This window comes from Orbicella franksi, chromosome 2 (assembly GCF_964199315.1).
Source record: "Orbicella franksi chromosome 2, jaOrbFran1.1, whole genome shotgun sequence".
In the NCBI taxonomy this organism is placed as follows: Eukaryota; Metazoa; Cnidaria; class Anthozoa; order Scleractinia; family Merulinidae; genus Orbicella; species Orbicella franksi.
Window position 1 is genome coordinate 4,833,554 of NC_138146.1, and position 25,249 is coordinate 4,858,802.

General features: G+C 39.7%; 1 protein-coding gene across 2 annotated transcripts in view; it reads left to right on the forward strand.

Annotated features, from left to right (window-relative positions):
• The first annotated feature begins 5,191 nt into the window (after nt 1-5,191).
• LOC145477878 (prominin-1-A-like) overlaps nt 5,192-25,249 on the forward strand; it is a 43,348-nt gene continuing 23,290 nt past the window's right edge. For both annotated transcript variants that reach the window (XM_081455737.1, XM_081455738.1), the window contains exons 1-6: nt 5,192-5,602; nt 14,907-14,962; nt 16,209-16,417; nt 18,525-18,645; nt 19,243-19,405; nt 24,185-24,462. In XM_081455737.1, coding sequence (XP_081311863.1) covers nt 5,368-5,602; nt 14,907-14,962; nt 16,209-16,417; nt 18,525-18,645; nt 19,243-19,405; nt 24,185-24,462 — 1,062 coding nt within the window. In that variant the 5' untranslated portion in view covers nt 5,192-5,367. The remainder of the gene's footprint in view (nt 5,603-14,906; nt 14,963-16,208; nt 16,418-18,524; nt 18,646-19,242; nt 19,406-24,184; nt 24,463-25,249) is intronic.

The window sequence follows — 25,249 nt, forward strand, 5'->3', positions numbered from 1 at the left end:
TTTGTTTTAAAAATGAACCAATTTTGAATCACTTAGGCCAAAATTTTCAAAATGTTCTTGCAGTAAAGGAGTAGCGCAAGAAGTTCAGGTGCTTCGATGTTACCAGCATCCGCCATTTTGGAAAAATTGTTGTTTTGGTGCTTTTAGTGATATTGTATACATTTTTTGTGTGGAAGATCGTCGAACTTGACTGTTTCTAGCATAGAACTGAGTATTGTTTCAAGAAAATAGCCAGGACAACACAGGGCTTCGCCATAAAAGCTACGAATATTTATAAATATCTCTAAATTTTCTAAATATCTCAGAAACTTCTAAATATCCTTAAAAAAATATCCAGATCTTTGTGGAAAGGCCTATTTTGTCGTGACCTGTCCAATATTTTCTTCTTTCACAAGTTTTCTTGTTCAAACACTGGCTCGCCAGCTTTTCAAGGAAAAATCTGTGACTTCTGACAGCGTTTATGAAGGATGGGGCCAATGAAAAATGTCTTGAAATTGAAGAAAACATACCAAGGCATACTTGGCGAGAATGCCTGGTCGATATTTTTGGCCATTTATTACGTAACTGGAAACCAAGGAAATTTGAAAAGTAGCTATTTAAATGTGCAAGGGAGAAAACCGCTGCACTAAAAGACCAGTAGATTAAAAGTGGGTCAAGGAAAGTTTTTGCATTTAAGTAAAATTGGTTGATTAAACCAATACAGATCACAGAATAGCTGAAATCTGGAAGCAGCAAAATTTACTTATAGCTGAGTAGTACAGATAAGTCACGTGACTTAGTGTGATTTCGAGTAAACTTCTCAAAGGCTACCTGCAAAATTTCACGAGCTCATGTTACGCTTTTTGGAGAGGTTTTATACTTAACCTGCACTGATCTTGGCCATACAGAATCTGTAACTTTTTCAAAGCTCAGAAATCGCCGAAATTTCACTGATGGTCGAATTTTTATTTGTGTGTCTCTAATCTGAAAAGCCCAAGGAAACGATGATTGTATTTTATAGCTGAGTCTTTACATACCACATCAATGGGGAGAAAGAAAAACTTAAGTTAAATAACAATATATATTTGACACTGCTGTGTTTCATGGAGACACTGTAAAAACTAGGCTTTACCAGTAATTTTCAGAATTTACAAAGTTATAAACAAATCGAACTCAAGTTAACACATGAGTTAACTAATACAAAAATACACTCTATAAATAATGACATGACAAACATACAAGGAAGTATAAGGACTATGCCCATTTATACTTAGGGACAAATTTGGCAATCTTAGGTCTATAATCCTCTTTCCACATGGCGTAACTCTTTTGTTTGATAATGTGCTAGTTACAAAATAGTCAAATTAAGCAGAGGGGTGGGTTGGAACGGAAAGCCAGACGACCATTTCCTTTTCCTTGAATCTGCTCTCCACCCCTCCGCTCGCAACCCTCCCCTCCCCCTCCCCCCTTAGGCATTGACATTGCTTTGAGAAAACACGATGATATACGTGTGAATATGAGAAAATAATGTCTTGCGTGCGGAAAACAACATATTGGTACGCTAACGGCAAGAACCGTTACTTTGAAAACAATTCAGTACGTGACCGACCTCGAAAATGAATGGTCGTAAGTTTTTATTCGTGTATTTTCGTGTTATTATCTGGTTTATGCAAAACTAAACAAAACTAAACAAAACCGACTTTACTTTTTGTCAGTAACGAGCGTCAAGATGTTGACGTCACCTGTTTGCACGCACTTCCTTCGGTTTTGTAATGAGCTGCGATTTATTCAGTCAAGCATTATAAAGTTTGTTTTGTAGTTCCTTAGGAATTCTTTCAGATGAACGATAACTGATCGTAGTTGTCGGCTCCTTTCACCGATTTGCAAACAAGTAAAAGTCGACAAGGTAGGTCAAACATGTTATTAACATTGTTTAGTCAACAGGTAACAAAACGAACGAGAATTTTTAGCGTTCACTCTACGAGACAGTGAAACAGTCTGTTATAAATGAAAAGCAAGTGACTCCTCATAGATCTCTAAAAGATAAGCCACTGTCTTTATATCTATAGACTTCGGTTTTCTGAAAGACGTCAAAACTTGATCTTGCGAAAACTGCGTTTAACAACGTACATGTTTGAAATCTGTAGAAGGAGTTCGACTTTGATTTATTCTTCGCTGTAGATTTAACGCAGTTTTCATCGGTAACATTTTGTTCTATCAAACCTTGTTTAAAACTCCGTGACCGTAAAGCGGAAGTCGCCCTATGAATGTTTGTAAAGTTTGTTGGCGTGTAGCCTTTCATCCAGGCTCTGTCATTACCATCCGGTTACATGTAAGTGTAAACACGTCACGATACATGCCCTAATATGGTATCATATTCGTGAGAGACCGCTATGTACGTATGCGAACTTTCCCGCTCAAATTAGAACACATTGTAGAACACGCGTACGGTTGCTTTTGTTTTGACAACTACGATACGATTCGACATGGTAATTTGTCTTGTTCATTTAGCTCAAATCAAAAAGTGCATGAGACTATTATTAACACAACCGAAATAGCGCTAGCGTTATAATCACTTTAACCAATCACAGTTTGAAGCAAAACTGACGTGCTGACAACTATGTTGACATGGAAAAAAACGCGGGAAAAGTGACGTACCCAAATCTGATTGGTTCTTTCAGAAGCAGCCCAAATATGTACGTCATGAGCTGAAAAGTTGCGCAATACTATAGCTAACCGAGTTGTTGAGTTGTTATGAGGTTTTGTGAGCAGTTGTTAGATTAATGATTTGGCCGTAATTTAGCTTGTAATTGAGTAAATGAGCTTAGTTCCCACAACTTCCTTCAGTTTGCGATTCTCTGTGTCCTGTTGTCTGTTTGGAGTCTTGTAGCGTTGTTTTAGGCAAAATTTTCTTTTCCTGTTCTTTTACTCAAATTCTCAAAACGTGCGTTTGGTCTGCCTGTTCATGGTTATTTTGAGCCAATAACGGTAGAAATAGCTCAGCAAATGATGGTGTCGGACAGAGAGACGTCGAAATCGGAAAATAAATGTTTTTGCAAACAATAAAGTCAAATCATTTATTTTGGTATGCTGTGTATCAACTTTTGGACAAAAGAACTCTTTGCTTCAATAGATCATGTAACAAGTCCCCGGTTATAGAACATGACGTGACAAAATTTTTGCAATCCAGAAAAACATTTCAGTTGTTTCAAAATGTTGACCCGTTTCAATAGTATTGCCTCCTGTTCTATAAACTTTTTCGTTAGCGCGCTCCATTATTTGGTCATGTGGAAACAGAGGCTTGTTATTAAATATTCATGAAATTCGTCAGGTATTTTTGGACATACTGTGCTTTTGCGGGTTCACTAACCTCACTGTTATTGGCTGCGGTCACTAATAGCTCTTAACAACACGTAAGTAGAGCATATACATTGAGCCGGCGTTTCACGAACAAATAGTGACAACAGTGTGGGACTGGGAAAAGTAGCCCCGTGGGTATGCAGTCAAAGTTATTTCAAGCAGAACCTAGTATTCAAGAAATATTAGTAACCTTCTGTGCATTGTTCACCGAGACGAGAGTAGCTATATTGCAATATTCAGGTATGTCATACGTCTAAGACGTCCCTTACATGGTCTATCATCTGAGTCGGGTGTTAAGATGACATTTTCAACCCTGATTGTCTCGCCCATTGCATAGCTGTAGATTTAGAATTAATATTAAGCATCTATGATTTTGATCGGAAGTCGACGGAAATTGCAAATTATCACTCCTTATCCTTCCGCTGACATCCCGTCTTTGCACGCCAAAACTCAAATATACCCTGAAAAAGATTATCCGACCGTTTTCTCTGCAAAATCATAAGTGACGAGGGTGCTAGTTGGGAAGGTATGCAGAGCACATAAAGCGGTCGAAACATTTCATCGTTTCATCTCACATCGCCTCTCTTTCACTCTGTTACTTCGTCATCATGAAACTCGTGATCTGGAGCCGACAAGACGTAGTCTAAGAAAAGTGCAAATGTTATCTTCTGGTAACTTAGTAAAGGGTTGAGGTCAGTTTTATTCCCGATATTTTAGGGTAATTTGACAAACGCATCTTAAGAATGTTGAGATGGGGGACGACTAACAGAGCATGAAAAAAGCACTTGGATCAAGCTACCATCCGTTCGCTTTTTGACGCCAAAAAAATTATTGCTCCTTTTTGCGTAATTCTGTGTAATTATGTTGTTATGTCAGCTGCCAGGACGTCAAAAGGATCTATTTATCAACACACAAGAGGAGGGAAAAGTTCCGCGTAGATTGTAGTATAACCTCCACAGCTGATCTCTTCTGGGTTAGTCTATAACGACTAATCATAAGAGTTCGAAAGGAGTGAAGCCATAAAAGATCACTTCCCTCTTAAGACCCGATAGAATAAATAAAAATATCCACGTAATAAATATTGCCTCTTTAAATTTTGTTTACTTTCTGGATGGGCTGCCTTACTCATCCAGCAGTGAAATTTTTGCCATACATTTCTAAGCTACCAGTTCAAATTTTAGCCCATCTTTCGGCTGTAAGTAGGTGGGTGATCACCGTCACAGTCCATCGTTAACTATTTGAGAGTCTATAATGATTGTTTTACAATGTGCTTATCTTTGATCTTGTGTTCCGGGATTAAACAAGCCGGTTAGCGCACTATTTTCCTCTACCTTTTTTCCATTTTATTAGTTTTGTTTTGGCTTTGAATTCCTTGTCGCTAGAACTAGCCCCGCGCTACGTCAAGGTTGAAACATTTCCAGTACGCATGCATGCGTATACATGAATAGCTATGATTTTAGCCGGATATAACGAAAAAATTTCCTATTGAGAGCCACGGCTAATCGATATCTCATGGTGTCAATATTTTGTTTGTTGGAGGCGAGCGTTTCCAGTGACAACAAAAGCGAGCTATTATCAGGCATGATATAAAAAGTGACGTAACGGCCGTGACGTAACGCGACCTGTACGTTATTGAGAATTTGAATGCCATCATGATATTTTAGCGATCTCGCGGTGAGGAAACGAGAAGCAAGTGTAAATATATCTTTTTCGCAAATTTACTGTTAAGAATATTCCTTGCCTTCGGCTTAACAGGAAATAAGTTAAACGTTTGCCTTGCAGAGTGAAGAAGATACGCATGAATAACTCTACCTTTGGCGAAGGCATTTGATGAGACGTGCTGCTTTCGACGCTTCACTTCCAAGTCAAACGAAGTATCACGAAGGTCTTTGTTCCCGAAGATTTCGTCTGGGCTTTCTCAAGTTGTGTTACAGGCTACAAGAGCTGTGATAAAGAGGGTCTTACGAGCCTTGAAGGAATTATTTGCGCCCCAAAGTCAACATCGTTATTTGGGAAGGTGCTTTCAAAATGTCGACATCTTCGTTCCTAGTTTTTGTTTTGATATGCTTCGTGAGCCTTGCAAGCTGTGAGGAACGTAAAGGACCGGAGCTCAACGGTACCACAATCATCTGGCATGATAATTTCGACACAGAATCCTCTGAAGGATCTACTCTGAAAACGGAGTACGACGCGAAAGGCCTTCAACCTTGGTACGATTTCGCAAACTCGTTCATTAGTACAGTTCTGAACAAGGAACCTTACGGTAAGTTTAGCTCCACCGTGTATACTGTTATTTTGCTTTCATTTCTTGCACTGAAGCGGGAGACAAAGTAAAGTGGTTTCTCTGACGGGTTATATTAAAGGATGGCTTAATATAAGCTTAAAAATGTCGAAGAAGACAGCTAAACAAGCATGTTAGAAATTCATTGAACGTGTGTGCTTGTATGCAGATTTTCAACAAGGCCGGGTGACATCATGTTGTGTTGCAACAATGCTCATTTCGTCCGGTACTTAGTATGTTTTCTTGTATTCATTTTTTCCTTTAAGCTTGATCTGGGAGCGACATAAGTTTTGTGCAATATAAGCTTAAAAGTTGATTCTTGTGGCTATAAAAGTAAGCTGTGCGTCAAGTGCGTGGGCTTCGGTGAAAAGTGCGTGAAAATTTCGTGACCTTGGATTGTCATCTCCCCCATCATTTTACATGTCGTATTAGCGGAAGCCTTATAGATCCACTGAATGTAGATGTTGACATTGTTTTAAACAGGATAAGAAATTGGCACCGTTGTTTTTTCGTTGGAATGTTTTGGACTTAAATTTACGTATTCTAAGCTTAATTACAAAATGTCGAACTACTAACATTTACTTTCACGATAAGACAATGACTCCCGAACCATCAAATTTGTGGCATGTACATTGTACAAATTAAAGTTATGCCGTGTAGCTCATATGAACCGCCTCGATCTCTGGTTTTGTATCACGTCTGCTTTATTATTCTTTGGTTATGAGGTTTCGTGTACAGTGAGCCGGATTCCAGTTGATATTCTTCCAGGTTTTATCAGGAAATCGAAAGCAGCCAGAGCGCACAGGACACAAAACAATGTAAAAGATCAGCCTTGAGTTATTTTAGAAAAAATTCGATCAAAGGTTTAGGCTTAATAGTAGGCCGTTCCCAACCTTTGATCTGTTTTAACTTTAAGCAAGTTCTTGGTCTAAAGTTCATCTAATTGGTTTTTTTTTTTTCTCAAATATTCCAGCTAAGTGTTACAAGTAGAACGTGAGGGACTGGGCCCAGCCCCAGGTCACTTATTATTATGGGATCGAAAATCCCACGCGTTGGCGAGAATAAAAACGAAACGAGGATCGATGAGAAAACGTGTTGTCATTGCAGTTTTGTAGTAGTTCCTGTGCGAGATTGAGTAGAGTGTAACATTTGGTGACCCCGACGTGACAAAGAAACCACCGAAATGTCTATAGAAGTCGTCGAAGAGATTCAGATAGAGGTGAGAACAGCAATTTGTCAGCTTAGCGAAGCGAGTCTTCGAGAAATCTGTGCGGGGCTACATATCGAAGTTAAAGAGACGGATACAGGACGCCTGGCGTTAATACAAATCCTAACGAAATATTTAGACGCCGAAGAACTCGGAACTGAAGCACTAACGAATCTCAGAGAAACAATTAAAGAAAAGAAACCGGCAACGAAGGACGCGAAGAGTGAACAAGAGGGTGGTGTGAAAACCGAACATGTGGATCAGAAGTCTGCTGTCAAGTCAAGCACAAATGCAGTTACGCCTAAAGAAACCACAGCGATTCCACCGTTCAGGAAGGAATTTAAAATATCGGGACAGATTGGAGATTCACGTCAGAAAGATCGCTTGAGCTTTACCAGTCTTGCTCACCAAATTAACGCTGGATTGAAACGGGGCTATAAAGAAGAAGAAATTGTCGAGGCTGTTATTCGAGCTATCAATCCAGGCCTTAGATTGAGGAGCTACTTGGAAGGTAAGCCCGATCTAGATCTTGCCAGATTACGTAAAATACTCCGGTCACATTACCAAGAAAGGGGGGCTACGGAAATGTATCAGCTGCTCAGTTCGGCAGTACAGGAAGCTGGGGAGACCCCTCAGGACTTTCTTGTTCGCCTCCTTGATCTAAAGCAGAAAGTACTGTTTGCATCTCAAGAAGCAGGATCTGATTTGAAGTATGACCCAAAGCTGGTACAGTGCATGTTTCTGCATTCATTATTAACTGGGTTACGGAATGATAACATTAAAATGGAGATAAAACCATGCCTGCAAAACACCCAAGTGGAAGATGAAGAACTTTTTGAGAAATTGAATGCAGCAGTTAGTAATGAAACAGAAAGAATGCAGAAGCTTGGTTCCCGTCATGACCAGCTCACAAACCGAACCCCCACACAGCTTGTAGCTCAATTGGCCACCCATGATGACAGCCATGCCTCAGTTGAAGGTAAAACCCCAGAAAAGCCACCAAAAGTTAACCTTCTTACTGAAGTTAGAGAGTTGAAAGCGGAATTGGCTGCTATCCAGGAGGGCATGGAACAACAAAGCCGCGCTAGCCCTCACCCACAGTACAACCCTGTAGAGCAAGGGAGGGTTCGCCCTAGAGGGTGCTGGAATTGTGAAAGACAAGGAAGGGGTTTCCGTTGCAACCATTGTTTCAACTGTGGTGATGTCGGCCACTTCAGTTACCAATGCCTAAGGTCAAGCCGAAGGGGCTATAACTCAGCAAGCCCCCAGGGAAACAGACAAGGGTTGCCCCCACGGGACAAGGAGCAGCCCCCCCGATTCATGAGCAGTCCCAACAATGCATGAACTGTGGAAAGAGGGAGGATTGGGCACATCAATACTTGCGGTGTTCACAGTGCCATACTAGCCACTATTGTTCAAAAGTTTGTCAAAGGGAACATTGGGAGAAGCATAAGAAACTATGTCAAGCCATTAGCGAAGTTGAACTGAGGGAAAGGGCAAGTGTTGAAACATTGAAAACGTCGTTCAGTTCCCACCTAACCCCGAGACAACGCTCTAAACTCACCAAATTAGTGGGAAGAAAATGTGTGGTTTCCTGCTTGATTCAAGGGGAAAAGGTGGATGCCCTGTGGGATACCGGAGCTCAAGTTTGTGTTGTGTCCAAACATTGGAAAGAAATTAACCTACCAAACGAGCCAGTAAGAGACATAAGCGAGTTATTGGGGGAAGATGGATTAAATCTCCAGGCCGTGAACGGTACAAAAATCGCATATGATGGCTGGATTGAGGTGGAGTTCCAGTTGGTTGGGGAGGACGGGTACTCGGAGCCATTGACAGTACCCATACTAATAGGAAGTGAAGATAATCAGGAGTATCCCATCATCGGCTTTAATGTCATTGAAGAGGTCATTAAGAGGAGTAGTAGCCCCAACACAACCAGCCTATTGCCCCGAATAGTGAATGACTCGTTCCCATCTGTGAAAGAGGGCGAAGCAAGAGCGCTGGTTAATTTCATCCAAAGTATGGATGATGAAGCTGACACCGGTATGCTCAGAGTCGGCAGACAAGACATACGTGTTCCACCAGGAGAGACTGTGAGAGTCAAATGTCAGGTACACTTTGGACTACTAGAAGAAGATTTGCCTGTTGTGTTTGAGCCCAAAGAGGAAGGGGCGTGGCCTGAGGGGCTAGAAGTTCAGGGCTGTCTCCACCGAATCTCCCCGAGGTCTTCGAGCCGAATGTATGTTCCAGTATGCAACAACACCGAACGAGAGATGACCTTACGTAGGCGGACAGAACTGGGCACTATACAGTTAGTGCAGTCCGTCACGCCACTGCCAGTCGAAGCTGAACAGAAACAAGAGAAAGAGGAAGGTGAAACTTGGAGTGAGGCAACCAGTTGTGAGCGGGAGCCAAGTCAGCCCGAACAAAGTAAAGCAGAGTGGACTCCCCCAGTTGACTTGAGCCATTTGTCAAGTGAGCAACGGGTGATTGTCAAGGAGATGTTGAGGGAAGAATCCGGGGCCTTCGCTATAGATGATGGTGACATTGGATGTGCCGAACATTTGAAATTGGAAATCAACCTGAGAGATGACGTCCCAGTACAAAAAACATACAATTCAATTCCAAAGCCCTTGTACGAAGAGGTAAAGTCACACTTGCAGGATATGATCAATCGTGGTTGGATAAGCAACTCAAAGTCACCCTACTCTTCCCCAGTGGTGTGTGTGAGAAAAAAAGATGGCAGTCTGAGACTATGTGTTGACTATAGGCAGTTAAACAGCAAAACTGAGGATGACCGCCAGCCCATCCCTCGCATCCAAGACATCCTGAATAGTCTCAGTGGGAACACTTACTTTTCAGTGTTAGACCAAGGAAAGGCATATCATCAAGGATTCGTAGCAGAAGAACACCGACATCTAACAGCGTTCATCACCCCCTGGGGTTTATACCAGTGGAACCGGATTCCTTTTGGCCTTAAAAATGCACCGGCAGCTTACCAGAGGTACATGGAGAAATGCCTAGAAGGTCTCCGCGATGAAATATGTATTCCATATCTTGATGATGTCCTGGTGTACAGTAGAACATTTTCTGAGCATGTAGACAATGTGCGAAAGGTACTTAAACGTTTGCAGGAGTATGGTATCAAGCTGAAGCCAAAGAAATGTGAGTTGTTCAAGCCCCGTGTTCGTTACTTAGGCAAAATAGTCTCAGCAGATGGCTACACGATGGACTCAGCAGACGTTGCAGCAGTGGCAGCCCTTAAGGAAACTAAACCAAGAACTGTTGGTGAATTGCGCAAACTCCTGGGTTTCATAAGCTATTACCGCCAATATATTCGCGACTTCTCCAGATTAGCCAAACCCCTTTATGACCTACTTTCAGTTAAAGAATGCAGTGACCAGCCCAGCAGAGCTAAAGGACAGAAACAGCACCCCAAGTGGAAGTTGCCGACATCGAAAGGACAATCGTCATCAAATCACAAAATCCCGTGGAATGAAAGACACCAAGAGCGATTAAACTTCCTAATTGAACTTCTTATGCAGCCAGGGGTAATGGCTTACCCTGACTTTGAACGACCATTTGTACTGCACACGGATGCCTCAAGCGAAGGACTTGGGGCGGTGCTCTACCAAGAACAAGGGGGGAAATTGAGAGTTGTTGGCTATGGCTCAAGGACATTGACGCCCGCGGAACGGAACTACCACTTGCACTCAGGAAAGTTAGAATTCTTGGCCCTAAAGTGGGCAATTACTGACAAATTCAGGGATTACTTATTCTATGCTCCATCCTTCGCTGTTTTCACTGACAATAACCCGTTAACGTATGTGATGTCATCAGCAAAGTTGAATGCCACGGGGCATCGGTGGGTGGCCGAGTTAGCGGATTATAACTTTACAATCAAGTACCGACCGGGCAAGACTAATGTTGACGCGGATGTTCTGTCAAGAATCCCATTGGACATAGACAAGTATATGAGCGATTGTACAGAGGAAGTACCCAAAGATGTCCTTGAAGCAACCGTGGAAGCAGTTAGGGAACAGGCAAAAGGCACAATCCCATGGATTACGGCAATTGCCGCAGACTTGACAACTCCTGAACCGACATTAAAGGATCTGAATCTAAAGCCCTTCAGCCCTAGTGAAATCAAGGAGGCACAGTACTCGGATAGTGCTATATGCCGCGTGCTTTACTACAAGACACACGGGATCAAACCGGGTGGTGGCCAACTGAAGAATGAACCCCATGGAGTTACCAACCTTATGAGAGAATGGAAGAAACTGGAAGTTGATGAACATGGTATCCTGCGACGAAGAACAAGCTCTAAGATACAATTAGTTCTGCCACACAACTTCATCCCAGTGGTACTTAAAGAACTACACACAGAGATGGGACACCTTGGAGTGGAGAGAGTCGCAGAACTTGCAAGGTCCCGCTTCTACTGGCCACATATGTACCGTGACATAGAGTATTTTGTGACACAACGTTGCAGATGCATCAAACAGAAGAAACCAAACACAGTCACGAAAGCACCTATGATGCACCTGATGACATCAGCACCCTTTGAAGTAGTTTCCATTGATTTTCTGCATCTGGACAAGAGCAAAGGTGGATATGAATATGTACTGCTGATTGTTGATAACTTTACCAAATATGCCCAAGCCTATGCAACGCGCAACAAGACGGCCCGTACTGCTGCTGAGAAGATCTACAATGAGTTTATCCCAAGGTTCGGTTTCCCAGCACGAATACATCACGACCAAGGTGGTGAGTTTGAAAACAAATTGTTCCACAACCTAGAACGTCTCAGTGGAGTTGCCAGCTCGCGAACCACTCCATACCACCCACAGGGCAATGGCCAGGTAGAACGCATGAACCGAACGTTACTCTCGATGCTAAGGACCCTCCCGGAGGAAAAGAAATCGAACTGGAAAGATTCCTTAAACAAGCTTATACATGCGTACAACTGCACAAGACACGAAACGACTGGGTTCTCGCCATTTTACCTGATGTTTGGCCGTTCCCCACGATTACCAGTTGATTTGCTGTTTGACCTAGACAACGACCTTCAACAGGGTGATTACCAGGACTATGTAAAGATGTGGCAAGCAGATATGAGACGGGCCTACGACCTAGCATCTAGGAACACCCAGAAATCGTCAGCCAGGAGTAAAGTGTATTACGACAAGAAGGCTTCCGCAGCAGTCCTACTCCCCGGCGACCGCGTACTTGTTAGAAACCTTTCAGAAAGGGGAGGACCTGGAAAGCTCCGTTCACACTGGGAAGAGCAAATTTATGTAGTTGAGGAACGCATATCTGATAGTCCAGTCTATCGAGTAAAGCCAGAACTTGGCCGTGGGAAACAACGAGTGTTACACCGTAACTTGCTACTTCCTTGTGATGCTTTACCACTGCCTAAACCAACGAGAGCATCATCCAAGACCACCCAACTAAGACCTAGAGTGCCACCTCAGCCTGAAGACATTGGAGAGAGTTCCGATGATGAGTATGAGATGAACACACTGTCCTCTCCAGTCACCCATGAAATAGCCTTTCCGGCGGAAGTAGACACCCCTCCTATGGACCCACAGGACCACTGTGATAATGAAGATTGTGCCACTATGTCAGATACCAGGGACCAACCTGACCCACAAGTGGACACTGGTGACTCATCAGTGCCAAATTCATCCGTCCTAGATGTGACTGATATGGCCCCTGAGGAAAGTGACAATTCAGATTCAGAGGAACACCTAGAGGGAGCTACCCGACCTAGAAGGGAGAGACGACCCCCTCGGATTCTGACTTACAGTCAGATGGGGGTACCCGAGTACCAACGTTTAAACCCAGTAGTAAACGCAATTCAATGCCCTCAGGTGATACTTCCCTACCAAGTCATGGCCAACTGGCTTGTACCTCACTGCCGGTGTGTTCACTGCACCCCGCACATCCCATTCATTCCACAGCTGCAGTATATACCACAGCCCATATGGACAAACCAGTAATGAACACTCCTGAAGTCACAACTGATTACTCCGAGTATTAACCATGGACAAGCAGACCTGTTGCTCGCCTTCTGTGACTTAACTCATAAGCGAAATTTGTGTTGGATTTTCCCTCTAGTTACAAACTGTTAAAGACAAAACCTGCGGATCATGGAACTGCCACAATAAGTATTCAGTTTGAAACATGACGAGAACTGACGCTCCCTCCTAACCATTGTTCTTTTTGGTTTTGTATTTCCTGTTATAATGTCGGGACGACATTTCTGTTGGAGGGGAGTGTGTTACAAGTAGAACGTGAGGGACTGGGCCCAGCCCCAGGTCACTTATTATTATGGGATCGAAAATCCCACGCGTTGGCGAGAATAAAAACGAAACGAGGATCGATGAGAAAACGTGTTGTCATTGCAGTTTTGTAGTAGTTCCTGTGCGAGATTGAGTAGAGTGTAACATAAGGTATATGATAATTTGTTTTGGCATGTAAAGACAATATTCTCCTCATCAATTGTTTTCTGCTACTGCTTCGCAATATTTTATCATATTGCAAGGGAAAATGATTCAGTTGTCACTGAAGGAAAATTAAGTGGTCACGTTTTTGGGGTAATAAAATGGTTTAAGTCAGAGCCCAATGTACTTTGGAATGGGAAAATATTATTTTTGGTAGAGAGTGAGACTTGCAAATTACTTCCTGTGAGAGAGCTACATGCTCACAGGTAAAATTAAGCCTATCCTTTCTTAAAATTGAAAGTCTTTATTCCAAAATTTGGATTCAAAAGATCCTAATTGGAAGATAATTTTAGATCAATAAGATCTATTGTAATATTATGTAATATTATGCAAATTTTAAGCAACGTGAACATTATACACTTAATTATTGGTCACGAGGAAAACAGTTTTGTTTCCCCGAGAATAGTGATGTTTCTCTCAATTTAGTCTTGGGAAACATTAAGATTCAAGGGAAAACAAAATAAACTATTTCAAGGGACCAGTAATTAAGTGTTTTGTTATAAAGGTGGAGTTAACTGTAAAATAATAAGGCAAGGAGACCTTTGGTTTGTGGTAGAACAGGTGACAATTATTTAATTACCACTTGCCGGAGAACAATATCAAACAATAAATAGATAGATTCAGCCCCTGCTAAGTGACCATAATTCAACTAATGAGAGTGCATGTTAGATTCAACTTAAATTCTATCTAGGCAGTGGGAGGTTTTGCACCCAAGCAAGTCTGCACACCGAGATTGCACCGACCAAGTTTGCACCCACTGAGTTCGCACCCACGTTGACTCGACTCGATTGAGTGCGCCCCAGCTTGATCAAGTTCACTCCTAACCAGCTCATGGTTACTCCCAGCTAACTTCTATATCTTGAATCATTCTACATCTTGATACGATAATTAAAAGATATCAAACTATCTGTGTGAATAATCAAGCTTAGAAATGTTATATCCCCCACCTAGCATGGTGAATATGGCATCATGAACGAAGCTTTTTGACCTATCAGAATGTCTGAATCTTGTATTCACCTCTGGAAATTATTAATACTTAATATAGAGAATTTTATTTATGGATCTGTCAATTTGAAGCCCTTCCTTTAATCCCCAGGCATTTGTCATGCATTTGACAACATTTCTAGTCTCCAGGCAGGTTATTTGCCATAATTTGTCAGCCCAGGGGCGGGGCATTGTCAAAGCAATTTTAGCTTTCACTTTTTAAAATATGTACATCTTTTGCATTTTTTTTAAATTTTCTGATTGCCTTCAATACAAAATATATAAAAACTGAGATGATAAACCTCATTGAAGTCCTTTACGTTTTCAAGCAAACTCTCCACTCCACTACCAAAAATTTGGAATGTGAACCAAGGAAAGAAGAAAATAGTCTTGACAGTTTTGCCGGGGTAATGAACCTTCAATTCAAACTTAGTTTTTGAGTGCTGAACATTGCTATTCAATTGGAGTGTTAAATAGTGTTGAGATTCTGCAAAATGCACTTGCCCACTGTGAAAAAAACAGTAGTACACTGTAGATAATTTGGAATATGAGCATATTTTCTAATTTGTTGTTTATAATTTGTATTTAGATCTTATCCTCAAGGCCAAAGTAGATGGGACAAGCAACCTTAATATTAAGGATGATGTGAGTATCAAATGTAGATTATTTTAAAATATAAAGTTACTAGTCTTGTAATTCTCAGTGGTTCTAAACTGATCACTGTGAAGCCCCACCTGAAGGCAACCTTTGAAAAACCCTTTTTAGAGATGCTCAATAAAGTCTATGTACATGTATGTACATCCTTTTTTCTGGCCCTAAACAAGAGCTCAGTCTGTGACAGTCATTTCTTAATATGGCCAACCTATAAATGGCCAGATTAAAAATAATGTAAAAATAACCCTTCTGGATGCTGTTACATTGGTACATACAGTGTGTACAAGGTTTTGTTGAGTGGACCTGTTAAAAATCTCACCACTGAAGGGCCACAAAACTGTGGCCATAATTATTATAGGGTGTTCTTATTTAAGGAGTTTTTTATACAGAAATGACTGACTGAGCTTTTGTTTAATTTGCACAATCATTGGATTTGCAGTTTCCTAATTTGGTATGTACAGTGTCTAATGATTGTGCAAATTAAGCAGGTCTTGGTAGAAAATCACACCTGTAACAAATGTTGTGATTAAATTTATTAGGGATTTCTTGCAACTTTGAGCAAATGAACATGCAATGGAGGCCTATTATTTTCTGGGTTTAAACTCATCAACAATAGATGAGCTTGGGGAATGGTACCTTAAAGGATGGTGGAGCGTGAGAGCAAAGGAAACAAGCGTGTAGGGTGTACATGACAACCCTGGCCTGTGAGCTGCAAAGGAAAGGCTTAACTACATGTAGATCTGTCTGGCAGTGAAAAACATGTGCAATGGCATAGCCACAGACATAGCCATTTTTCTTGGACAATTCTATCCAAGAGGATAAGGTGCAATGAGGTTAACCCCATGTGAAGTACCAACCCGTGAGACAAGGCCAGACCACAACACCAGGAGCTACAGTACATACCCTACTCTTTGTGACAATAAGTGTGTCCACTGGTTTTTTAACATCCCCTGCTAATCATGTACACTGAAGATGAAGGAGACAAGGCCTACAGTTTATGCTTATTTTTTTAAAAGCTAAGCTGTAAAATCAAGGTGCCCCCCCCCCCTCCCTGACCATCCAATACACCACCCTGTGAGAGACTGATGGCCAGCAATCCTGTTTCGTTTTTAACTTAGTGTGAAATTACATTTAGCCACATTACAATTTCAACATGTGTAAATCAATACAATTTTGAAAATAAGAGCTGGTGTTTCTTAAATGTAGTTTGAACTCTCTGTTTTTTTCCTCTCGGCAGCTGATCCTGGGCTATGCCTTGGGAATGATAATTACGATTGGAATTGGTGTATTGTTTTGCCTGTTAATGCCGATTGTCGGCTTCTGTTTCTGCTGCTGCCGGCTCTGTGGGAAATGTGGTGGAGAGATGTCCCAGAAGGATAACCCGAATAACAACTGCAAAAGAGCGGTGTTTGGTGTGATTCTGCTGATGATCACCCTGTTGATGTTGTAAGTATATCTGAATGTAGTAGTTTAAAATCATCTTTGATAGCTTGTCCAGTAAGAAGATGCCTCTTAATAAATATATCGATAGTTTCTTTGCCATGTGATATCCTGTATGTATATAGTCAAATCTCTTTAATATAAACACCATAACAGTGCTCCAAGCTGCGACCATTTTGGTTGCCATGCATGGCGAGTGAAAAAAAAAAAAAATTTTGGTGACTAAATTTTACAAACAGGTTACTAATTTGGTGACTAGTGCAGTACAAATGGCTGACTGCTCAACAACAAGGGTTTTGTGGTATAATTACTATTATTAGAGCCAAACAAATTCAACAACAATTTTTGCATGTTTGTCTTGCCTGTGTCTTTTTTCTTTTATTTACTTTCCTGAACAGTAGTTCAGACTGTTCAACGAAAAAAAAAAAAAAAAAAAAAAGAACAGTTGCAAATGAAACCTGATAGTCTTGGAACGTTCTTTGAATGATTTCAATGTGGGCATGTTGTAGTCAGCAGTATTAGTTTCATGTTAATTACCACATAGTGTCCTTTGAAAAAGCTTAGATTTTGGAAACTAGTTCCATCTTAGTGGCAACCATTTTACAGAAGGAGGTCACCAAAAGGCAATTTCTGAAAACCTTGAGCTTGGAGCACTGTGTAAGAGGTAGAGTGCAGTGCCCATGTACAGGGTATGAAGAATTACAAATTGACGTCAGTTTTTTATGTGTCTGTTCTGTTATTGATGATAAATTGTGTCATAATCTTGTCAAAGTGGCTGTGGAACCACAAGCCGCAGCTAAACATTTTATTTTATCTATCTGTACTCTCATTAATGATAAAAATGAGCCAATCAGCATGCGAGAAATTAGACAGTTATTGTAAAAAACAGTTTTCAGGCTTTCCCTTTAGGCAAGCCATTTAACAATTAGATTATACTGAGCTCAAGATTTCTATGTAATAGTTGACGAGGGCTACACCCTCATCAGCTATCATGCTTTGCGCCCTCATTAACTATCATGCATAAAAATCGAGAGCAAATAATCCGACTAATTGTTTTAGTAAAAATCTACTAGTCATTCAAAACGTTATCTAAATCCTCTTCACAGACACTTCGAAGACAGAAAGAAGCAGCCGCCAGTTTGTTAACATGTGCACACTGCTACAACAGAATAGATAATGAGTAGTGTAGCCAATCAGAGAATGCCGTTCATAATAGACTGTTGGTAGATTTACAGATATATATCTGAGCTGCACTGTATACTAAAACTGTACGGATGTTTTACTACAAATGGACAACAGAAGTGTGACACTTTGCTATTTTGGAATACAGTGTACTTAAGATGAACTTTCCCTGTCACAGGCTCTACAATACTACCCCTCCCTAGGTTTTTGTACATTATGCTTAATATATTTCCCCACTAAAATGCCGGGTCTCCCCCCAAAAGTCACTAAATTGCTGGGTTCATGCTCATACATAGGGTTTTGAAATTTTAATAATTTTATTGTTTTAACACAATTAACAGCTCAAGGTGCTTAAAAAACGTATAGGTGGTATGACGCAACGTTTTTAATAGTTTTAATACACCAAAAGATAATTCTCTGAATGATCTGTTAATTTAATTTGACTACAGCTGACCTCTCCTCAGTCGCCACTCAGCTGTATTAGGGCGGCATTTGAAATTTTTCGATTTCAAGTTAAGTCTTCTTTTTCTCTTAAAAAAGTAATTTTTATTTCTGCTTCCTGTACATGGAAAAAAAATCAATTTTTCTAGGAAAATGCCACTTAAATGCTCGAATAATGCTTAATGCTTTTGCCTCACTTAAATGCTCGAATGTTAGCATAATGTACAAAAGCCTACCCCTCCTGCAAACAAATATGGTGGATTTCCTGTGTCTAAAAATTGCCTCTGTCCTTTACGACATTGAAAACGGGGAGGGGGTCAGGGTGTGGCTCTCAATGTAAAAAAATTTGTAATGGAATAATGCATATATAGCAATTTATTCGCAATAAGCCTTGGAGCCATTAAGCTAGAAATATGTTGAAATTGTCGTATTTTGCACATGCCATAAATTCCTACAGTTTTCAGTATTTCTTTTTGTGTTTTATCAATAGTACTGGGGTGCTGTTGACATTTGTATGTAATGATCGAATGAGTGAAACCGTTGATGAAATGGACAGCACTTCAAGGGGCATTTTGAATGAAGCAATATCATTCATCAACAGGACTGTTGGGGTAAGTCGCAATAATCATGTAACATGTAGGAGGTACATGTCTGTTGGCCTGATGGTTAGCTCTCTGAATGCTGGATTTGATTCCTGGCAGGGCACATTGTGTTCTGTGCTACAGCTGTAGATCTTGGGCACTCTCTCAGTTTACTCCTACTGTGCTTGCCTCTCTCCACCCAGTGTTTAAATTGGTACTGGTGAATTACATTAATTTTGTATATGCTGGGAATACTCCGTGATGGATTACATGTAGCATCCCATCCAGAGGACAGTAGAAATGCTCCTACATGTAGTTGCTTTGTGTTATGAAACCACAGGCACATAACATATGCAGCCTTATGGGCCAAGTGCTTTGTTCAAACACAGACTTAACCCTGTACATTCACATCACTGTCTGTCAAGTTGTTCTTTGCATTACATGTATGGTTAAGTTCCACTTCTTCAGGATGCCCTTCTTAACATAGATGTAATTTATTTGTAATTTACAATAATTTGTGCATGTTAATTTTCATTAATTTTATTTTCTTGATGCACATCATTGCCATCATTAAATTTGTTGTTTCAACATTAACTTCTCTTGACTTTTCCTCTTTTCTTTTCCCAGGAAGTCGAGAAGCTGTTAGTTGATGACTTTGGTTTTGTTACGGAGCAGTTGACAAATGACATATCTGATAAGCAACTTCAAGCCCTTGTGGGTAACCCACTACTGGATGAATTAGGCGTGGTCTCCGTTGAACCCATTGAAGCTGTTAAAAAGCTGTCTCAAGGTGAGCGCTGCAGCGTAATTTAGGCTTCTTTCTTCAAACAGACCTGGATTTTGTTTTTTGAAGGGGATGTGCTAGTTTGATTAATTTTTTAATTTCCCTTATTTCAATTTTATTTTACTGTCATTGTGAAAGAAAATGCAATTAACAAATCAAACTACATGTAGTTTGAAATAATTTGGAACCAAAATTCATTTTAAACTACATGCACAACTTTTAAAGTGCAACTAATCCCACGATTTCTTTTTTTCCTTTAATGAATCAGCTAAAAAATTATCTTAATTGACGCAGTCACGAAAAATCCCTGTGTTTCTACAGGCGTTTAAAGTTGTAATTTCTGCAGCCACTCAGTGGCTCATTGCTGCCATGACCGAGCATAGTGGGATCTTTTTTGGGCGGGGGGGAGGGGAGAATCTTTCAACGATATCTTTATTCAGCTCAGTTCTTCATGGTACCACTGAACGAAAAATGAAATAAATCAAAGTTAGTTTTGAGCCCAAAATGAGATCGAACAGACATGCAAAATTTGACAATGTGTTGCAAGCGAATTATAGCAGTAAAATGTCGCCGTAATTTTCTATGGGCTATAACTTTAAATGCCTTAAAAACGCTTTCTACGGGTTAACCATGACCCAAAAAATATCTCTGGGGAAATAGTTTTAAGTAGGGCGCCTATATCTTTTTTTTTTTTATTTGCAAGAACACAAGGGAAAACAATGCTTACTTACAACACTAGCTCTAGTTACATTATATTGCTCTAATTATTTACACTATTTAAATTACAATATCTAAACGACTTACACTTCTAACAAATACAGTGATGACAAGGGGTAAAGAAAAATAGAAGAAAAATAGATAGTTATCATTACAGCTTGAGGTTGTACTATAGAAACACAAAAAACAGACCAAAGGCATGTGGTACATTAAAGGTAAAATGAGTTATGCATCTGACAGGAGATTAGAAATAGACTAATGGGTAGGAGATGGATACTGATAGGTATAGAAAATATAATCTAAAATAATAATTAAATCCTCATATATCCTGTAAGAGGTTTCCATTTCTTTGTGTCTCCACTTCTTGTTTCTATTACATATTGCGATTTTAGTGTGCACATGAAATGCGTAAGATTTGGATGATCATCTTTTGTTTTAGCAAGCCATATGTGATATCGTGCTAAGAGAAAGCAGTAATTGATAAGAAGCGCAAATTGAGAGATATCTGGCCTCAGACCCAAAGCAGTAATATTTGTCAAAGCATAATCTCCAGGAAGTAAATTTAAGTTCTTCAGCCATTCAGTAAGTTTATTCCAAAAGTGAGATGTTTGGCAGCATGACTAAAAAAGATGAATTATTGACTCAGAGGAGGTGTGACAAAAACTGCACTTTTCATTGCCCGTTAGACCTATTCTAAATAAGAAGTTATTGGTTGGTACACATCTATGTAAGAATTTAAACTGCAACTCTATCAGCTTAGTGCTCTTTGTGCATTTTTAGCTAAAAGATAGGCAGCATTCCAATTTGTGTTGTCATTTATTGGTAGGCCACAATCCTCTAGCCATTTCTTTTGACTTGACTCAGTGGTTAAGCTCTTGTTACTAATCAGTTTTTCATATATTAATGTAGTTGCTTTTTTGAAATTCTTGTTGTAAATGGCTCATATTCGTGGTCGGTGTTCTGTAAGTCTTGAAAATTAGAATCAGTCCGAAGAGACTTTACAGTCAATATTAATCCGTAGAAGCTGAGAGGGTGAGGGTCTATGTCATACTTACAGCGGAAATCATTTAACGAGAGAAAGTTGTTGTCTGGTCCTAAGAGATGTTTCCCCTGAGTTATTCCCTTAGTGAACCAATTTTTTTAAAAAAAAACTGTCTTGTTGGCTGTCTTTATTAGGGAGTTATGCCAAAGTTGTTGATCCAGAAAGTGATCTTTCAATGTTATTTCAGGTTCAAAGTTAACTTCTGCCCAGATTCTTAACAGTTCTTTCAAAAAGGCATCCGAAGTTGTTATTGTCGATAAGGTGTCTCTAACGTTGAGTTTGTAGGAAAAAAAGTTTTGACAACCATATTTTTTGAGAGTTATATCAAAAAAGATTTTCCATTTTCCTGTTTAATCCATGTGATTTTTAGGGATTTATTGAAGGAACTAATATCAATCATTTTTAGGCCACCAACACCAAAATCATTGATCATTACCTTCCATTTTATCTTGTCGTCTTCACCATTCCATAGAAAAGTGTAGAGTAAATCATTTATTTCGTTTAAAACCCTGTAGTTTGAGCGAAGAGGCAAGAGTAGATAAACTAATTGGGAGACCACTATTGATTTGATAACAGTGATTTTCCCTAACAATGTGAGTCGGCGGTATTTCCAGCATCTTAGGATTTCTTTAACTTTTTCAAGTTTCCCATTCTAGTTTAAAGAGGCAGATAGTTCGGGATCTGTTGAAATCCATAGACCTAGGGATTTTACTCTGTCTTTTGGCCATTTAAATTCTTTTCCTGATAACAGAATTTTATCATTTCCAATACTTACACCAATCCATAGAGCTTCCGTTTTCTTATCATTGAGTCTGAGGCCAGAGACTTTGCTGAAATTGTCAAGCATTGCAAGGGATGAAAGGAGAGATTCACGTGGCCCATTTAATATAAGTGTTGTGTCATTGGCATACTGACTTAACTTAATTTCCACATTATTTACAGATATTCCCTTTATATTAGTATTTTTCCTAATTGCCGCAGCCAGCACCTCTGCTGATAGGATAAATAAATAAGCCAAGAGTGGGCAGCCTTGCCTGACACCTCTTTGAATCTCAAAAAAATTACTTGCCCATCCATTATTCAGAATACAGGTTTCAGTATGACTATACAGGGTTTTCAACCAGTTAATTAGCGAAGCACCAAAACCATAGGATCTTAATGTGTCATGTATGAAGGACCATTCAAGAGAATCAAATTCCTTTTCAAAGTCAATAAAAAGTAACAGGCTCAGGATATAGTGGGATTTAGGTGGGGCTTCTACATGTAGTTACATCATCAAAGGACATTACTGATAACACTCAAGAGAAGTATGACTAGGTTTCGAGCATTGTGAAAACATATTTGGAGTACTTGTATTTGTGCTTCACATTTTATCAAAACTGGACAAGACTTATGAAGGAACTGTATCATCTAGCGATACAATTTGGAGTCTAGCTACGATTAGGACGGCTACGATGTATATATATTTTTTTCAATTTTGAAGTGTGGGTCGCCACAGTGCAAGTCACGATTGACAATTTGCCAGCCCATTTGGCTTATAAAGGTTAAAACCATGGATGAAGAGTTGAAGTGTTATAGTACAATACATTTCTCCTTCACTGTTCTTTTGTTTTCAAAGTTCTTTTTTTACGTATGGAATAACCTGAGTGTTGCGTTTCAGTCGAAAACAAGCACATTCTGCTTTCAGTGCTATAATCTCTGTCTGTAAAGCCAAATCTAAATGGTTTGTTGTACTTTCCTTACATACTTATCAATGCTTGATTGGTTTTATGTTTGTAACAGAGATAGATATATTTCGTTGCCCGAAGAACAAAACAATTATTGTGTATGCAGAAGGGCTCAGCGGCATTGTTGACCTCATGTGTGTAGCTTGCATGTGTTGTATATAAAATCCAAAAATACATAGCTGGTTCAGCAGTTCCAAGCCTCACTAATCTTAATCGCCTCATTGTAGGACTTAGGTATTGTTGACTATTTCTTTAGAAAACTCTCTATTTCGAGGACTAAAAATGCGATGCAATTAATTTGCCATATAATTATCTCACCTAGTTTCCATTATTTTTGTTTGAGACTCGGGCTTGTGTCAACAGAACAGTCAGATGACTCCCAGCTTATCCCAATTTCGTGTCTTATCTACCTTAACAATGTCGAGCTTTGCACAAGAAGCTATCTGCAGAATATACAGGCCATGAAAATCTCTAGGTTTTTACAGTAGCGGCAAACTCAAGATCAAGGAATTGCTTGATCTCTCCTCCTTTCGGTCCAACTATATGTATGCACAGGTCAGCACACTTCTTTTGTCTTTTTCTTGCTTCTGGATGAGTGCCAGCAAGATAGGGGTATTGAAGGAAGAGGATAGCTCTCTCCTAAGCTTGCTGTACTGCTACTCCCTCCAACAACACATCTACCTTGCATTCTGCATTGATTTTGAATCATGTTATCGTGTGTTTGCTGATATTCTTCTCAGAAGGAAAACATTGTTAGTCCTTTGGTGATGTCACCGGCCAACTCACCCCATTCTTTGCTTGGTCGTGGTTGCAGAAAAGGCCAATTTTACAAACGTTGAAAATTTGCAGAAAATTAACGAAAATAGCTACAGTGATGATTTTTTTCGCAGTGGTGATCAGCAGAAAAAATTGGGGGAGGAGGGTTAGTTGCACTTAAATATGTACCTTGTCTATCACAAGGTAGATAGGTAAGAAATTAAAAGATTATTATTTGATACAGTGGTGTATTAACCTTTTGTTGTTGTGAGAAGAGCTACCCCTTTTTCACTCGAGTTTGTTTCTGAAAAAAAAAAGAGTACTAACGGTACCAACGTTTATTAGGGAAGGAGGGTTTTCAGCTACTCGCATGATGTTGTTTTGCAAGAATTTTATTTGTAAGTCCTTTGCATCTAATCACAGTGGTTTACTGTGTCTTGCTGTGTATCATTATCATGTACATTTGTCATAAAGTATGCTTTAAAATAAAAGTTATTAACTGACTAAAATCCTTATTTAGTTTTGTTTTGTTCATTTCTATAGAAACTCAAACCATGAGAGATCAACTGACAGTCATCTCAGTCAACAGCCACAACCTAACAACTTTAACTGAAGATCTTCAAAGGGGACTGAATGATACAAAGGACAACCTAACAAACATTCAGAACAACTGCAGTAGTATAAATCTAACTTTCTGCGATCAGATAAACACAGATGGCTTGGACACACAAGCCGACTTCACAAATCTTCCTGATGTTTCTGGAGAACTTTCGAACATCCAAGAAGTCATTAGCCAGGACTTTGAAAAGTCAGCCAATGATGTAAGTTGTTGATAAAATATCTTATTTCTCATCACAATACACTTACATGAGCTAAGTGATATTGTCCAGACGTACTGCTAAATTCTCAGAACTGACTTGAAAAGATCTGTATGGCTGTTGGTGAGGAGAATTAAAATTTTGAACTTGGGACTGAAAGGGTCAATTGCTATCACAGGCCAGATTCTTATGAAAGCCATCCTTTGGTTTTTTTATCTCTACCTATCTCTTGCTTCATCGTTGGTTCACTTTGAACAGGCTCCTGCTTGGCTTGTAATAATTGCAAATTATCAAATTGGCATCAGTTTTTTATGTGTCTGTCCTCTTATTGATGATAAATTGCATCATAACATTGTCAGTCGACACAGTGGCTTTGGAACCATGAGCCACAGACGAGTGGTTCTGCAGCAAACTTTGACAATGTTATGATGCAATTTATCATCAATAAGAGGACAGGTGCATAAAAAACCAACGTCAATTTGCTTTTTGCAATAACAAGACCCCAAAATGGTCAAATGCTGGGAATAAATAAGGGAAAGGGTACTGTAAATTTGCCATAAACAAAGATAAGTGAATTTTATTGAAAATGACATGAACATTGTCAATAGCTTTTATCGTTTTGTGATTGGCTACTTAAAAAAGTCAACAAAATCCCGTTGGTTAAAAAGTTGACAGTTCGACAGCTGAAAGTTGAACTGTTGAAAGTTTGCATAAATTAAAATTTTATCTATCTGCACTCTTATTGATGATAAAAATGAGCCAATCAGTGTGCGAGAAATTAGATAGTTAT